This window comes from Bombus terrestris, chromosome 6, assembly GCF_910591885.1.
Source record: "Bombus terrestris chromosome 6, iyBomTerr1.2, whole genome shotgun sequence".
In the NCBI taxonomy this organism is placed as follows: domain Eukaryota; kingdom Metazoa; phylum Arthropoda; class Insecta; order Hymenoptera; family Apidae; genus Bombus; species Bombus terrestris.
Genome location: NC_063274.1, coordinates 22,385,446 through 22,405,184, shown reverse-complemented (window position 1 = coordinate 22,405,184; position 19,739 = coordinate 22,385,446). Strand labels below are relative to the sequence as shown.

At 33.0% G+C, this 19,739-nt stretch overlaps 1 protein-coding gene across 5 annotated transcripts in view; it reads left to right on the top strand.

Annotated features, from left to right (window-relative positions):
• LOC100645931 (eukaryotic translation initiation factor 4 gamma 3) overlaps window positions 1-19,739 on the top strand; it is a 46,271-nt gene that overhangs the window by 9,173 nt on the left and 17,359 nt on the right. For 2 of the 5 annotated variants that reach the window (XM_048406524.1, XM_048406526.1), the window contains exons 2-5: window positions 17,672-18,030; window positions 18,277-18,519; window positions 18,744-18,870; window positions 18,935-19,135. In XM_048406524.1, coding sequence (XP_048262481.1) covers window positions 17,672-18,030; window positions 18,277-18,519; window positions 18,744-18,870; window positions 18,935-19,135 — 930 coding nt within the window. Of the gene's footprint in view, window positions 1-7,392; window positions 9,770-17,671; window positions 18,031-18,276; window positions 18,520-18,743; window positions 18,871-18,934; window positions 19,136-19,739 lie in introns of those variants that run through there. The other 3 variants (XM_020867617.2, XM_020867616.2, XM_048406525.1) reach the window with 3 other exon arrangements.

Below are 19,739 nucleotides of genomic sequence, written 5' to 3'. Positions count from 1 at the left end.
TTCCTCGTTTTATTGCTCTATTGGTACTGTAATTAATATAACTTGTATATACATATATTTATATACATGTAATAATTTTTTATTCTTTAACTTAAAAGAGTTTACTTCGCTAGGAAAGAAAATAAATTAAATTCTGGAATTATTAGATATAGATTTAGTTTTCTGGAATAATTTGCAACTGTACTTGTATTAAATTTTTGAAGTTAGAAGTTCATACTGTTATTTAATCTACTTTTCTATAATCGATTTTGTTTCAATTTCGGGTTTCAGATTTTTAAAACACATTACATTTCGTTAAGTAATATACTACGAATAAAAAATGCTGATGCCTTTACGATGATGATACTATATGCATTAAGCAGTTTTACTTAATGCCGATGTCAGTGCTTTATGATTGCATGCAGGGTAAGGTAGTTGCTTTCAAGTTTGGGTGCAAGAAACAACCTATTTTTTCCAGAGAAGTCTTTACTGTGTTCGGAGATATTTTGATCCGGAGATATTTTGTTCCTTGGAAATATCCAAGACGAATGAAGCATATGAAAATGCCACCATTGACAATGGTAGGCGTTATCCACTTTGCGAACATTTAAACACGAATAATGAGCGTTTAATCCTTTAAGTATTTTATGTACGATAATGCTAAACCTCGCTATATAACTCGAGATGAGGACTCGATCAGATAACATGTAATTTGTAAAATCTTATTTATTTTGTTACCAAACTTGTGACTTGTGAAATTTTATTTACTAATGGTATTATATAGTTCAATAGTATAAGTTTCATGTGAGGTGCGTGTTGCGAATTATCGACTAAAGAGCAACCGGTCAGGTCAAACCATTCGGTCGATATCGCGTACCTTGAATGACTTAACGCTCAAGGTGGAGGAGGTTTAATAGATCGAATGTTAGAGTAATCCAGCACTGTACTTGCACTTGTTGTATAAGAGTAACGTGTGATGTTATGAACACGGCGGTGGTAAGATCTTGTTGGGAGTGAATTATTTCACCCGTACCGTACGATGTCTCCTTACCAGCCGTTAGGTTTCTTCTGTTCATTGTGCCCTTCCGACTAGTCCTTTCCCGGGGTTTTTTATCTAACCCCGGAGTCATTAGGTTTACAGCTCGGGGGAGCTGTGTAATTCGGAATTTTCTAAAGAAGGGAATGGCCCTGACCGTGCCATAAACGGACGAACACTCAAAATTCCGAACAATGCGCTCAACTGTATTTACTTACATTTAATACTGCCTTAGGTGGCAGATACATACTACCGACTGATATTACTATACAATAAAAATTTTGCGTTGGAGCATTCATTGCTTTATGTACTGAGGAGAAAGAAGTTTTTTTAACTCTTATATATTACTTGATTATTATGTAATTTATTTCTCTACATTTTTCAATCAAGGATTTTATCATTTCTTCTATGCACATATAATTTTGACCTTATATCTCGAAAATATAGAAAATTTTTATACAAAATAATTAATTTTTTTTGAGAAATGCGTAATTTTCTTCTGTACTTATATTTTACTTTTGAAGTTTCTACTAGAAATTTTAAATTTTAATAAATGTCCTTACTACTTGATATGTACTATGTAAACGCAAATCAAGCCTGGGATCGAAGTAGCTTTAGTCTCTCTACGTCCGCTTGACCGATGCATCATTATTTATGCAACCTGATTCATTCCTAAATACACACGGTATTTTCATAATCAGACTGCATCTTGCTAGAAAAATAGTAAGGCAGTTTCACAGTATTTAAGGTACTTCAGCAATAGATTAGAAATTGTTATTACGTCACACACAAACGCGCACACACGAACCTTGAATCAAAATACTTTTCTTTTGAACTCATTATCATATTTATTGTGTTTCTTATTGTATAATAATATGTTTACATATGTACATGATATAATAATTAAATAATAAGAATAACAATCGTCTGACAAAATAATAGCGTTTGTTATTTTTGTTCTTTAATGTTTTAGCGATTTTCATTATAAAACGATTAAGTAGGAACAAAAATACGAACAAAGGAGAGATGTTTTTAGATCAGTTAGTAAAATTGTTACTTCCGTTTGAGTTTCATTCAGCACAATTATGTATACCGGGGCACACTTCTACTGCGTGATCCTGATTAGAGAAGTTGAGATGTCAGAATACATGCGTAATCGTTTAAAATATTCATCATAACGATTTTTGTCACCTTATTATCATATAATGTACCCATTTGCATTTTACTTTCGATATTTGTAATAAGAAAGTAATCAGGTTTCTGATTAAAAAAAATTATCGGTTTTGAAAACTATAAACGTACGAAAGACTAAACGTAGAGTGTAGAATATTAGATCCATTATTTATATATACGCAGTATAACTCATAAATTTAACATAAATAAAATCAATATTTTCGGATCTTTTTACGTAAGTATACGTTGTTGTTACATTTTTAATTGAACTTACATTAAACTGTTAGAAAAAACCATTTTGAATTGCACATTCCTTTACCGACCGAGTTGGCGGAATTCCTTGATCTGTTCGTTGATACGCACAGATGGCAGTACAGCATCGTGCTGTAATTCATACTAAAATTTTAAATAATATTGATGTACATACGTATTACACATTAAAATTTGTTAGCATTATCATTTTCTGTTACTATTTTTACATGTATTGCTTGTACTATTTACTATATCCATTTACTACGCTAGACATACTTAACATTGAACTTTAAAATACATTTATAAACGTGTTAAACCGTTCTTGTCACAAGATAGTTTTATGCAAAGAAACAAATCATAAAAGCAGCCTTACGTTCCCATCACAGCTAAACAATACTAGCTCAAACGATAACTGAAACTGGTTTTAAAGTATGCATATTTACAATTACATAAATATACTATGAATAATTAAACTGAACTTGTAAAAATTGGTATTTTTGTATACTATTGTACTGTATTCAACATTTGGATATTTAAGACAGATGACTTATAATAGGCTGATGGGGGTTTCCTGTTTTGTGCTCACCACGTGTATTGGATGAGCCACGGTCGAGTCCTCGCTCTTGACCACGGTGTCTTTCTTGGTAGTTGGACATCTCAAGGGACACAAGTTGGGTCGTTTCAGGGTTAGGACACAATAACGTGTAACGTAGTGACACTCAGGGTAGTAAGGGAGAAGGAGAATGCTTATGGGCGGTTGAACGTGCCTCGGGACAGAAACGGCGAAGGGGCTGGGAGAAGAGAGAAATTGAATGTAAGACAGAAAGCGATACGAAGGGTAAAAGAGTGGATTTAACGGATACGCAAGGGGCGGTAGGTCGTTGCCCGGCTGAGAGAAGGGGGAAAGCCGGTAAATATCGACCCTCCCTTCATAGAGACTCTGTCTTTATCCAGACATACGTTTGCTGGCATTATTCCTTTCCTCTACATTTGCGACTAGCCTTTTTCCTCTTGCAGGCTTGTAACCTCCTACCGAACGCCCACGTAGAGAGGCAGAGTACTACTGCTCTCACACCACAAGATTTCCATGCTACCTTTCCAAGGTCAACGGCTTGAGGGCTCAAAGACCCCTGGAAACCGATTTCTATGGCCCGCGAGCATCTTCGGTATCTACTTTTCTCCTGTATCTCGGTCCTCGTCTTTTCTATGGAATCTCTATAAGGCACGCACATTTTTGGTCAACATCCTACACCAAAGGTTTTATATTTCTCTGAAATACGTTCGAGTAAATGCGTTCTTGAAAATATTACAAGCTACCAGTATCTGAATTGTTATCTTTTCTTTTTGAGTAATATTTTTCATATAAATAGTTTTAAGATTACTTAGTTTTGTATATCGAATGAATCAAAAAAATTTAGAGTTTTCGTTTAAAAGGCGTAATTATCACTGAATCATTGTATACTTCGGGAAAGTTTGTGACCGTGCCTGGTTTCTTGAATTCTTTTGGCAAACATGAGTCAGTGGCTATGTTTTCACAAGAGGATTTTGAACTACTACGTCTCGTCTGGGTAAAATGTTTGAACCGAGTCGACCAAAGGTTGCTGGAGGTTACGACCTAACTCCTTTTTTCTCCTCCTTTCCTTGCCCTCCCCAGAAAACATTTTGTATGTCTTCGACGCACGGTTTACCTTTCATCCCCCGAAATCCTTCGGTCTTTTTTGTTTAAGCGACCAGACGGTTTTCTTCTTGTCTGTTTGGACTCCATTCGCTATTATATACGCAAATATGCGTCTTGTACATTATGTATATACACATGTACAGCACAAAGCAAAGACGAGATGTATGTGTGCATAGGTATTAATTCTTTCGCTCGATGCTTTATATTCAAGGGACATAGATCTCTGCATTTTTACGGTTTCAAGGCTAAAAGCAGAATGATTGTTTCTTATCACTATTGCGACGTTTTGTACGCAAAGATCTTCTGCCGTTATGGAAATATATTTTTGAAATTATCCCTTAAATGTACATATATGCATTCAACTGAAAAATCAATATTTTTTGTTTTTTGTCGTATTGAAAATTAGATTATAGCATTGAATAATAAGAGATTTAATTGTTTAAGTAAAGTTGCAAAAATAGGATTTTGCAAAATTTTTAATGTAATTATATTCTTGATAATAATAATCAATAATTTATATCTTTCACTGCCGTTGATAAGACATTTTACAATGCAAAATGTTTCCTATTAATCGCAAAAATGATTCCTGATTCCACATATATGAGATTTTTTAAATTATACCATTTACGTATATGCGCAGATGGCACTGAGAGCTTTACTCAGAACCTTAATCTTTATTTGCCAAGTACGTCAGCTCAGTATCAAGATTAAAATATTTCAAAGATATTTATCAAGGCCTAGGTATAATCTAAGGATAAGAATCGTAAATCAAATTTGAATTTAATATATCAGTACAAGATAATCATTCTCTCGATTCTATGGTGTCATTGTTAATAAGTGAACTTTGAGGTTGTATCTCTAAATCATTTTTTCGTAACATTTGTTCATAAGATGTAGGTCACGCAATCCCCTTCTTGCACCTATCCTAGACAAGCGAATCTAGGTTGTGGGCAGTACCGGGGTGCATATACGTATCGATCGTTGAACGGCGTTGCTGCAGCCTGGCCTGGTGCACCGGCGAAACTGGGTTACCTACCTAACCTATACACATCATTCGCGGATCTTGTTCCTTGTTTGAACGAAGCCGAGCACGCCTCTTGTGTTTCTTCTTTTCTCTGTATCCACACGTTCGTGCATTTTCGCCCACGCATGGAATACACTCGTGCATCTTCGTGACTCCTCGTTCTTCTCTTATTTCCTCTGTTTGCTCCATCGCATCATCTTGATTGTCATTAAGAAATATACTACACTCCTTCCATCCCTTTTCTTGCAACAATAATAGAGAAACGTTCACTGTTGGTAGCAGTGTATGCATATATCCTATGATTACATACATGTTTTGATTCATGAAATCATTGTTTATTGTCGCGTAGGGAGAAGTTTGAATTGTAAATGATTGAGTATTTCAGCTGCTTTGTCGTATTTATCGATAAAACAGTGAAAACTAATTCATATGATTATTAAAAATTATTTCTTGAAAGCATATTTAGATAACGATTAATTATGACACAGAGGATACTAAATAATCAACACATTGGTTTAACTGGCTTATGGCTTTCTAATTTTTATATTGAAATTTCACTTTCGCTTTAACAAATGAAAAGATTTTTGATTTAAATAAGACTTTTGTATGAAACTAATATGAGAAATTATGTGTATGGATAACGGTATATATTTTCCTCAAACATGAAAAATTATTTAATGGTAGAAGAGCATGATTGAATGGAAAATGACCCAAATGATATAGTAGGATGGAAAGAAGTATATGCGATATTGAAACATTTATCACACTTTTAAGTATGTTTGTACGTATGACTTTGACGTAGACTCTAGGATGCACAATATAGAATCATAATACATATTTGTTTAGAACGTGTGCAGTGCAGAAAGATAAAGGATGTCAATCCACGTGTGCAGCTCTTGTTTCAAATATGTTCCATTTTTTCTGCAGCATAACTGGGTAGACTTACAATTAATAAATATATTACTTATTATCTCCCGTAGAAATATTTTGTGAGATTTTTGTAAGAAATCTTATGATTAATTGTATTATTCGTAAAAATGTCGATATTACGTCATTGAACTTTCATGCATACAAAATATACTGGCATTAAATTAAGAATGTAATAACTAAGTTCTTTAACATAATTGTAGAAATCTGAATAATATTTCCACTATAAAAATAATTGCCAAGCTTATATATCGTTTATATAAATCATAGATCGTTTTTATTACATTATAAATAAATAATTTTATTTGAGAAATATAAATTCGCCAATATTATTAATGAAAAAAAATTAATCATTCGGAATTTACGAGAAAGCAATTTCTATTGTATTTATGTGAATTTTTATTATTTTAAAGATTTTCAAGAAATTTGACTACTGAAAAGATACAATTTTTGGAAATTCTGAAATATTGCTATTAACATTTGAAGAATATTTATTCTATGTACAAGCACATTTGATTCTCACAGTAATACAAAGTATAAACAGACGGGTGTGACATCGTGCCGAAGTTAAGGTGAATTGACTATATGCGCGCATGCACAAGGCTGCACGTCATCTTACCCTCAAGTGTCGTGGGGCTGCGCCTACTGCATTCATGCGAGTTGAAGGGTCTGCCGTGTCGACGTCCATTACGCATGCGCAGGGCTTTGCACTCTGTCCACTGGTCTGCGCACGCGGCTGTACCTTCGACTCGGTGTGGGTTTGGCGTTTGACTACTTTTCAGGGCCGTATTACAACACGTGTATTTAACAGTTATGAAATTTGAATTCTTTACTTCGCTACTCATAAAATGGCAGATCTAGCTATATTAAGTAATATTATTTAAAAAATATCTTTCCAACTTGATCAAAATCTGATATATTTATATACTATTGTATATTTGAAAGTAAAAACTTATTTGAAGAGATCGTACATAGACATTTATTTATTTCGATAACAATTTAAATATAATAAAATAAGGATTTTATTTTCATAAGTGAAAAGTAGAAAGATAGTGCTTAATAATAAATATTTCGCTCTTTTAATGATTTTTTAAAAATATTTGATATTGTATAACATTTTTTAATAAATAATAGTTTATTATTAATTCTTTATTGAGAATAATCGAGATACTGTATTTATAAGAATTGAAAAGAAATCAGATGTCTGAAATTGCTATGTAGCAAAGGGTACTTTTAAAATCGATGCACGATCCTGTCACTCCTTAGTTGCAGAACGAAACAAGTAGGGGGCCACGGGTCGCGATTCGTAGGTCGTGCGAGAAGGACTAGCCTGCATCAGTCTACGCCGCGTCCCTTGCAAAAGGGTACGCTCGTCTTCACGTCTTCGTTGATTTATCTCTCCCCTCTCCGAGTGCACACGTTACACAGCTATAAACGCATCGTTAAATATATACCATACTTCGATTGTAATATCGAACAAGGAACAAGGAAGTCCTTGAAGAAGGACGACATTTTTGGACAACCTTATGGTGTCCGTATAAAGAATCTCACGCAACCTAGGAACGGATTTGACGCCTTTTCGATTTTCCTCTGCTCAGTTTTAACTTTTACGTCCCGTATACATTTTCCTTCTCGACTATGTAACGTGCGTGCTATTGAATATTCTTAGTGTTACTAAAGTCTCCGTGTGTGCATTTTGTTGCGAGCAATTCGCTTCTTTACCTACGGCGCTTTTTATCGCGTTCATAAATCTCGATACGGAGAACTACAGAGAACGCGCGACTCGGTACTTTTCGGCACGCGGCCGAATACTTCCGATCATCAAGTCTCGAGACTTCCCTTAGTAATACAATAGCAAAGAAGGAAAACGTGCGAAAAAAATTCAAAGGTTTCTGGCTTGTGAAATGGACTCCTGGTGACGCTTGATTCCGTTTTAGTGGTAAATCTACGGTGGACATAACCTATATGTGCCCTGTGAACAGGAAGTTTTCTCTGGCAGGAGTGGGCGGTGCGAAGAGGGAGACGCCGGTCGAGCCTTAAATATCGATTTTGGCATGGAAGAGGTGCGATAGTCCGTCCGTTTCAGCGTGTCTCTTACCTTTGTGCATCTCCACGTTGACAAGTTTTGACAGTTGAGTGCGGGTCTATTACATCAAGTGGCATCGCATGCATCGATACGAAACAAAAACAATATGGTAGTGCGATATTTTCTGGCAGAAAATTAAATTTCATTTGTGGGCGATCGTTTCTTGAATAATGGAATCACACGAGTGAATTTATTTTTGCCATACTATTTTTGAAAAGTGTCGAATAAAAAATGTTGTTTTCCGATCATCACGTGTACAGACATTTTGTCTATAAAACACGTCTCAGGCAGGAATATTCGGTGACTATCGATCGATCATACCATTAAATGTTGGTCAAGAGATATTTTATTCCTTTTATTATCAAACCAATGGAAATTACGTCGTTCTTCAAATTTTTACAATTTTCAAGAATTTGATCTACGTTCCCCCTAGCCTTGAAGAATTTCCATTTTCAGACATGATTTATGGCGCGGTTCGCGTTAAATACCTTAATAAGTGAGATTCAAGATATATTCCATTAACTAAACTTGAGAAAAAGAAAAAGTATAATATCGTATTAGAGAAGAAAGTCAGAAATGACTATACATGTACGAATAAAGGAAACCTTATGAATATTTAAAGAAAAAAAGGAGAATCAACAATACTGCCAGTATCTTCAAAGAAAACCTCTCGTGACTTCCACCGCAGGGCGTATTCAACTATCACGATAGATGAACTCCATTCGTAAAGCCTTGTGTTACATTGTCGATCAAGTAGATGATGACATGGTGCAGCATTGCCGATTGAGAGATTCGTGGACAACGAAAGTAGCGTCGGTTAAATATCGATGAGCTCTTTGCACTTGACACCATTGTCTGTTTGTTCAATGTATTGAACCTGTCAGTAGTTTTGTGCTCGTCTACACAATAACAAAAAAAGAAACAAAGAAAGAGACAAAGAAAAAACATTACTTATTTTTACGACACAGCTAATTGAGAAACGTGTTTTTATACGATCTCGCGTATATTATTTAATAATATAAACGAATGAACACGTATGATAGCACTGCTCCAACGGTAAAAAAGTTGGTCGATTGGAAATTTATGCAGAATTAGTTTTAATTATTATATTTTTGTAAAAACATCGATCGTTCGAATCCTAATGAATTCGTCATTTGAAAAGATTTTTAAAAGGATCGACGGAAACGGCTCGTTCTGATCGGATCTTTTTTTCATCAATCTTATCGGCAAAGGCGGTGCGTAATTTTGACGCTGGATAAGAAGAAAAAGGTACATCAGGAAGAATGGTTTCGAGATATGGCGTCTCTAAGGAGGGCGCAGTGGGTGTAGCCGTAGGTGTAGGACCTATGCACTGTCTCTTGCCACATTGTGGAGGGCCCCATCACCATCATCATCTTTCGGCCCCCCACCCACAAAATCCACAGCCAGGTCATAATCACCACGTGCATCCGGCCCATCAGCCACCACCCTCGCCGAGTCCCCACTTGAATCATCAGCTGAGCCATCATCAGTTGACAGTTAACATTAACCATCTGAGTCATCAGCAGCAACAGCAGCAACAAACCCAGCATCAACAAGCACCGCCACAATATCGAGTCGTTACTGCAAATGCTAGTAAGTACAAGAACAACCAATGAAGAGCGAGGGCGAAATAAAGAGAACGAAGATTATATCGGACGTTTTACATATGATATCTTCCTTGATAGCAGTAATATATCAAAATACAAATATATTATCTTCTTTTTTTATGAAATTAAAAAACTGGTTGAAAAAATATTCGAACGAAATATATATCCTATCTTTACAATGTACATATATATCTATATGCATTTCAATCGTTGTACAATATTCACATGTAATGAACTATCTGACTGAACAGTCTATTAAAAATTTAATGACTAGCTATATGTATCGATTGAGCAGTATCGTTTTGTAAATTATTTAATTTATAATAACTGTCCAACGTTTAAAGTATCTGATTTGAATTTTACAAATAACCATTAAGATAATTGAATTGTTATATTTTTCCTGAGCATATGTATGTTATATTAGTACAAGGATACTTCATTCAAAAATATGCCATTTTCAGTCTTAAAACAGCTAACAAAAGTTCTTCTATTGACGTCATTAAAAAAACAAATTACACACATTTAATAATAGATTACTTGGAATTAATATTTACTAAAAATTGTTTTTCATTAATTTATACAAATTGTTGAAATTAAAAAATAAAAAGGATTAAAATAATTAGAATAACTTATATACATATGTGTAAGAAGAACATGTAACAGGATAAGAAGGTCAAAAGTGTCCTTGAACCGATTTCATTTGGTGATGCACCATTCTATACCTTATCAAAAGAAAACATAAATCAATTTCCGGCCTTCTATTTCGGCCGAAAGAGTAGTTACAGATTGAATTTGGAATATCCGCTTTTATCCTATTTCCCCTATTTAATGGTATGCAAAAATTCTCAGAAATCCTGGATCATTGCAGACACGGTCGTGTATTTTAGAAACTTAAAAAATAAAAAGAAATGCAAAAGCGTTCTTAAAAATATAGATTTCTTATATAGTTTTTAGAGTGACCATTTTCCTATTTTGACAGTAGCAACATATTAGTATGCCTGTTATCCTCAATCTTTTTCAAATATTTTTTGGTAATGTATACTATAGTTTAAAAAATCAAACACCGATTTTGTCACGGAATTTCGGGTAAAAACATAATCAATACCATTAATTTTTGCATTTTTTAAATGCAGTGAATATATTATCTGGTGTTCAACATTTTTATATTCGAAAAAATAATATATAAGTGAAAAGAATTAACTACTTCAATTAATTAAAAAACATATTTTTTTATCTTTTAGGTTTTAAAATATCAATTGTCCATTCAACGATGTAATGAAACAAGTGGTTAAGGTATTCAACAAGGCAACCTCTATGAAATTTTTAGGTAGTTGGTTCGCATACAAATTTAAGTTTGTTTTGTATCATTAATTCTTTTTTATTTATCAACTACATAACAATAAATGATACTTGACATAAAACAAAATGTTTTATCGTACAATGTTGTGTTGCCATATTGATGACTTATGATGAAAACAATATGTAATGTCCTGAGTTCTAATTTTTATGTACATTTTATGATAAAATATTTTTAAAGTATTTTTAGAACATTTGCAAGTGAATATCATTTATCATCAGGTAACTAACAATTAAAAAAATTAGCATAAAAAATTGAATTTCCGTGAGGTGCGAAACTATGACAAGAAAAGCATACAGAAACATTTCACAGTCGAATATTTTAACCATAACGGTTGAATCGCGGTTGAAGTGATGATTAATACCTCAGAAGATAAGGGACATATAGGTTGGAAAAAAGGGTTTCTGATTTTTTTAATTACGATGCACCTTGTCAAGAGATCTCAAAAAGATTCAGGACAATAGTAAAGATAACATGTCGCTATCATAAAAATAAAATAGTGGTCACTCTAAAAATTCTATATAAAATCTATATTTTTCAGTATTTTTTTTTTACGTAATTCTCTAACAATCCGACATTTTGCATTACATTAAACAAGGAAAATAGCGTAAAAACGGATAATCCGATTCACCCAGTAACTATCCTTTCAGTCGAAGTAGAAGGCTGAAAATTGGCGTACGATGTTATACTTCTAATTTACAATACCTACAAAAATATAATGCAAATGTATTTTCCTTCTCTCCTTTATTTGTCGATTAATTGTACTGTTTAATTGTACATTTAGCACACTTTTATTTACTGATTATGCAATAAATTTTAACCAAATTTGTGACTTGAGTATCGTCGTACAATAAATTCTCGGAATATATCAAAGAAGATTTAGATAACAGCGTAAGATTTTAAATTATTTAAAATTTTCTTGATGTTTAGTGAACGATTTATTATTCAACATTCTTAATCACCTTTTTCTATTAGAAAGACAACTCTGCGATAATGTTTAAATATTACTTACAAAAGATATGTTACGGTGTATAATCACTGATGAATTTATCTCACTGAGATCAGCGGTGACCTCCATAGCACTATAATGCAATTTCGCTCGATTCACTTATTTTTTGTTATTATCAATTATTTCACATTTTCCTTCGCGTTGCGAAATAATTGTCTTATGTTGTTACGTTCCGGGACCTACCATAAACCATAAACCATCCTTCAGTCATACTTATTCGAACCCGTAATAATCCTAAAGGACCGTTACAAGATTTAGCATTTGTTACTTTACTGTTAAAGCTCTTAACTGCCATCAAACATTTTTCAAGTCGAAATTTTCCTTAGGGTTATTGTTCACTCAGGTAAAAGCGGGTTTTACCATGTTGAGCAACTATTGGTGCGGGGCATACATAAAATAGATCTATATTTCATGTATAAATAGACTATTTTTATATGTTTTATACTGTGTTAATTTTATCACACCATTGTAGTAACGATGATAATAACAACAAATTTATAACTATTGACATTTGTTCAAATTATGTATTTCTACTAATATTGTTGCTCCGGTCACCGGTGACCCACATGGCATTCAAAGTATTAATAATCATGAATAGCAAGTAATATACAAATTTTACTATTTGAAAAATTTTAAATGAAAAAACTTCATGCTGGGAAGGTCTAAAATTCTTTCATTTAATACTATAAAAATATAAGGACATAAATGTGTACTTAGCTTCTGTCTTATAGTCGTCTATTTATTGTTCGTTTATCATCTTCTTAGAACTTCTCTTAGTAAACAAGTTAGAAATAGGTACTATGTTCTTACTATAGTCGCGTTAGACATTTATTTGCATGTACATATTTCGCCCAAGTAAAATCTCTTCATTTGCTCCATCATGGACATACATTTTCGTGACCAATGGAAGCATTTTCTCAAATCCTCACCTCATTTGTTTATTTATCCTTATTTTTATTACTTATTTACTTACTATATTTATTTACTTACGTATTTACTCAAACAACTTTTATTATTTACTCCAGTTAAACTTTAATATTTTTAAAATCCGTTCAGCCACATATTTAATACAGTTTTCATTAGTTTGCAATCTTTCATGATTCTCCATTTTTATCTGAATGGCTAAATTTTTTATTTCGTATGTCAATGCATACGTATAAATATGTCGGAGATGAAAGGACATCGGGGCCTTTCTTTTGGAATTTTTGGGAAGACCCCCAATACTTTAGTCTAGACCTTTCATTATAGAGGTATTTAAATAGTAAAACTTAGAAGTAGTTGTTTATGACTTAATCCGATTATGTGTCTCCGATATTTATGACAATAGGCTTGGGTTTGAAGTGATACAATGGATCACTAAGCCATGGTCACGGGATGGACGTTTTCACCTAACAGAGGTATGGAGTAATTGTATAGCTCTCCTTAAAAATATAATTGACGATATAATCGAGGGGTACAGAAAGGTACGGAGAAGAGTATATAAGTGCAGTTCCACTTGACTGAGGGAGTTAGTTGAGTTTTACTTATACTGTGGACAAGTAAGTTTAGTTACACTTGAATTGTGGACCAGTAAATTCAGTTGGAAGAAGAAAGTTAGACTTTGGAAGAAAACGCATCTGCTATCCCGTTGACCGTGGATTCGTTATTGAACCTAAGATCATTGTCATTAGCATCTGGAGTATCTAATCGCCACTACATACACATATTTGTATCGGTAAATATCATCCATATTGTATAACAACAATAATTAATCCAAATGAAGATTCGTTACACACCCCCAACCCTAAGGAGAACTCGATAAATATATGTTCTGTGTGTAACACTGCGCATCTATATATACAGAAAGAGATGTACATACATGAAGCCCGTTATTTTCGAGCATACTGGAGGTAGTTAATTTGACCTGGTGCCCTATCTGTCAGAAGTCGAATCGTTTGCATCTATTTGTAGATACACGGCTAAGCTCAATTTATACCACATAGTGATTACAAAAATTAATTTACGATACTTTCACTTATAGTAACGAAAACCATGTTCTTGATTTAGCGTACGCTAATATCTTCTTATGTGAGTTTTATTTTCTGAAACTAATCTAATTCCATCAAATCGAATTCCTAGTAACTCCAGTATAAATTACCATAAATGCTAAAAATTTAATATGCATATTTGTTGTTTAATTTCTTTAACGTGAAATAAATTTTGTCTCAAAATTTTAAATAGTTAAAATCTTCCTGTCAAGATAGGTATTTGAGAAGACTTGATTAATAAATCACTCGTAATTTACGATTGACTACTGTATCGATATACATATCGAGTAGTTAGTATTTAGGTTAGTCCTTAGCGCCCCTGGGCGGCATTGTAGACAATTCACGATATAGGTCAATCGATAAAATGCTTTCTACCTTATACAGTCGCGAAGGTACGTTCGATTCTTTCCTCTTGGACTCTTGTATGACATGTCTCGCCGTGATGACGCCAACATACTACGATTTTAAGAAATTCTTGCCATTCTAAGAATTTTAAAGTTTATACATTTTCAATATTTTGTTCGTTTCAAATACAATTAATTATTTTACTTATCATATAATATTTTTTGTTTAAGTTAAATATATGTTATTGAATATATATACATATACTATTATTAATAGCTTCTAATAAATTAATAAAATAACATGCATTGATATATCAATGAAAAGTTTTGTACTCAATTGTTATATTTTATTTTCATGAATCTGAAAAAATGTTTTTTGAACCGTGATTGATTGCTGAAAGTTACAGCATAATATTTTACAGATACCTATAATAGTTAAAAAATTTATCTATTATATTTATTTCTATAATTTTTATCATATTACTTTAGTCAGTACTGATTCTTGGAAGATTACATTTGAACCCATAGATAAAGGAAATTTATTTTCTAATACACAATAGCAACTAATAACAAGCAATAATATTAATATTAATGTCAATAATGACTATGAATGAGCACTTGTTTCAAAAATGAATTATATAATATTACTTCAGATATTTTGTATGAACTGTAGCTATTTTTCTTATCGCACTTAATCTATTATTTGGGTTAATAATAGCATTTTGCTTATAAAGTTCAATATTTAAAGAATGAAGTGCGAACTGGAAGCAGTTTTCTCAAAATTCGAAAGTCAGAGAACTCATTGCGATAGTATGTTTTACCTTTCGATAATATTCTTCCAACATTAAGAGATCTAGTTTTTATGATTATCGTTTAAGTGTATTACTATTCTTATATTGGCCAGCCACGTGGCTAAAGTGTGGTCGCTCTAACCTCACTTTTTTTCATATACGTCATATTATGTGTAATGCTGATTTCTCCTTATATTTAAGTTTCCCGAATTGTTTTGAATTTATCTCGCTTGGCTGAATAGCGAAAATCAAATTTAATGTGCGCGCGCGCGCGTGTGTGTATGTATGTAAGAGGGAGGGGAGAAGAGCGTGTGTACGTGTGCGTGCGCGCGCGAATGAGAGGAGAGAGAGAAGGAATCGGCACCGGAAATGACGTATTGCATTCTGGATTATTTTTCAGGCCATGTTCTTTCACTCTGTTAATATATATATATGTTGTCTTAGATCGCCAATTATTAACCTTGTGGGAATACGCATATATCTATTTATCAATATTTTTATGAATAAATAAGATTATCAACTCTACAATTTTTTCAATATGAATGTATGATGTTAGAGAATATGACAAAAATTATTTTTAACTCGCATGTTACATAAATAAATATTTTATGTATAAAATAATATATGATAGAGCTTATTCGAATATACATAAACTATTACCAAAAATAAAACAATCGTATTACAGTTCAATATGAAACGCTTTCTAATCTTCTAAAAAAGTAATTTACAGTAAGTGATATAAAAAGAAAGATATAACTCTATTAGAGGACGATAAATTAATGAACTTACTTTATTAAGATATGGTCGATACATTACCTTTTTCGCTACAAATGAGTCCAATATGTACGACATGAAATTCTGGATTTCTTTGCTGTTATATTATGGATACATTCAATTTGTGTGTTTTCACGGTGCGGTAGTTAATACGATCCTGGTGATGGAGTTCGGCCTCGCCCCCCTTTCGTAGCAATCAATGTACTCACGGGACTACAGATAGCAGCACTGCTTCGAACCCTGTCCACATGTGCAAAGATGGCCGTTCGCGAGGCCGTCTTCTCGGTTTCTTTGCTCACGTTTCAGCCTTGTTGTCACTTCATTGTTCTTTCATTATAAAAAATTCGCTTGTACGAATAAACATAGTATTTCCGTGACAAAACACGATAACCAGCTTTGTTCCGATTTTCAACGGTGAGCGCTCAAATATCCATATTTTTTCCTTCATTTATCTCTCTATGTCCTTAACGTATTTTCTCGTCATAAAGTCGTAGCATGTGGTGATAAAGTTTTTCCATGTTTTCATGAAAATGCATGTACCTTATGCGTAATACTTATTGTAAGTATATAAAGTCTTTAGGGATAATAAATGTAATCCATTCGATGTTTTGATAATACATATGCATAATCAATCATACTGTATCTCTTAGACGATGACGACAACGACGACATGTCAAGCGATGTCATGCAATTCCACGCATAATCGCTTTCACGAGTAATTCATTTAACGACAGAATGGCGAACATATTATGGTAGGATAATATCGCGCATATGCAAACTTGAATGTATAATTATCTATTTTTTTCTCTTTTCTTTTTTCTTGTTTATATTACGAAACCAGATATATATATTTAATTGCTAAATGATGAAATGATAATAATGAAGTTCTTGTTACATTATAGCAATTAGAGATATCACTTTTTTACGAGTCATTGTATGATCCTGTGTACGTGGAAAACGATTCACGACTATAATTTAGATAGGAAAATAAATAAATTATTTTTTGTTCCCGTATATTAATTATGCATAATAATCCCGTATAATAATGATGCATGTAAGGAACCCATTGCATTTCATATATGAAAGTTTTCGTAAAATGGGTAAGATTGTCGAAACAATACATTCTCATTAACAGGAAATTAATATCTGTTTTATATACCTAGATAGTTTCTCAGAAATATGTTTCACATTGTATAAATAAATGCTTTGATTTTACAGTACAATATAAAGTATTTGACAGATATATGTTAAATTATCTATTTGTGATTGTCATAAAAGAGTCACAAACATAAATCTTGATTTTTATTTAAAGGAAATTAAGTTGTTTTTTACACATATGGTAACAGTTAAATTTTGTTTTCCCTTAAAGCAATTAGTATAACAACATAAATATGAAAATGCATGAAGCATTTAAATATTTCTAAATGTACATATGAAAATACAAGCTATAATAATAGCAATAACATTATTAGAGATAAGTTTAATGTCTATTAATATTATTTATCTATAAAATTCAATTATTTACATTTAAATTTTTCAGATATTTTAAGCATAATGTCTAATATCTTTTTTATTTTGAATTTCAGGATCAGATTTTCATGTGTCTGGTCAAAATTACGGCACCCAACCAGGGGGCCAGGTGGGTGGGGGAGGGGGTAGTGTAGGAGTACCTGGGGGCAGAGGACCTCCACCACTCGGCGGCTTACAGTCCATTGGACAATCAGCAGCAGGTATTCCACCAGGAGGTCCTGCTGGAGGGCAAGCACCACCACAAACCCCTGCACCCGGGGTACAATCACAACCGCCGCAAGGTCCGGCTCCAACTACGACACCTCCCGTACATACTCCATCACCGCAGGAAATGGGAAAACAGGCCCATTTGCAACCTCAACCACAACCTCTATCACAAGTATATGGGCCAACGCAAACAAGGCCATCATCCCAGGTAAGAGGAAATTGTTAAGAAAAGATGTTGTTTATAAGAACTTTCATTATCGTGTATTAACTATATGAATTTGTATAGTACATATTAATGTTTATAAAAAGTATTAGAAATATTTAAAATATATTGTAAATTTTATTTATGTATTTATAGTATAATATATTGTAACTGATCAATTTGATATTAATTCTATATATAAATGCACATCAATTTATAAATTTTACTTATTAATTGCATTATCAATTTCAGGGTTATTATCAAGGTCCTAGGCCACAGCAGCCAAGAGGCATCAGTCACAGAGGGGGTCAAGGGGGTACTAGTGCACAAGTGGTTGGAATGTCTGGAGTTGGTGGAAGTGGAGGTCAACCAACTGCAATTTATCATACAAGTGGTTTGCCAGTTCAAACTGGAGCAATATACCAAGTCCCTCATCAGATCCCACATCAGCAATCCTTATACACAATGAACAATCAGATCCCACTACAGGTAGTAGTTAAGTACTGTTGATTTTATATATTTATTGTCATGCATCATTCATTTCATTTGTATCATCAAAAGAATAGTTTCTGACAAGTTATTGTATTTAAGTGTTATCTTGCAATTAAAGTTTATTTTCTTTTCTTCCAAACATATCATTACTTGCTTGTAAAATACTATCATATTCATCATTTTTATTGATAATGACTATAAATGTAATAAATATTTTATAATTTTAGTTTGGTGCTCCACCTCAGAGGCATCCAACACACCAAAATCAATCTTATTTTCAACCATTCCAACACAACGCTATTCTAACGCAGAGCATGTTTGGATATGGTGCACCTGCCCCAACTCCTCAGCCTTGTAAGTAACACAAAACTGTAAAGATCAAAGATAAATTTAATAAATATTATATGTTCCTTTATAGATTACTGGCCTACAGGCCAACCAAATACACCACTAAGTTTAAGTAGAGCAGGTGCAAGTGCTGTTACTGGTGGGGCTCAACATGTTGCAGGCCCGCTGGCCGGTGCCCAAGGAGCCCCAGTAGTACCACAAGGTACACTGCAGCAACCTACGCAACAGGCTCAGCCTTTACCCCCCATGGGTATATCTCTTTCTCAGACTGGTAAGTTGCAAAATGAACATAACATATTTTAACATAAATTGCATTATCTAGATCGTTAGGTTGTGTTAATGGTAATTTCCAAGAAGTTGACTTTTTGGGGAGTACGATATAATGTAATAAAATAAGTAGTATTTGGTAAAATGTATAGAATCAAAATTATATAAATTAAGAACAATCATACATAAATTTCTTGTAAGCTATCATGACAATATGTTAACAAATAGTTTCAATGTTTTAAATGAAATTGAATATCATGTATATATAGACAAATACATATACATGTGTAAAGATTTTGAAATGTTATAAAAATTATGATAGTTCAACATTTGCAAAGAAATATTGTATTTCAAATTTGGGAAACCTCAATTCCAACAAAAATCATTAACTTATTTTATTTTTCTTAAGAACTAAACTTCTCCGAATACTTTACCCGATTATATAGAATATTTATTATTCATAAATCTCTATGAAGGGTAAATGCCTCATAATTCAATGAAAAATACATGAAAGAAAGGTAAAAAGTGCAGGAAATTCTATTTATGACTCAGGGATTCAAATCGCAACTTCGAACTTTTAAAACTTGTTAAGTTTAGAGATTTTCTGA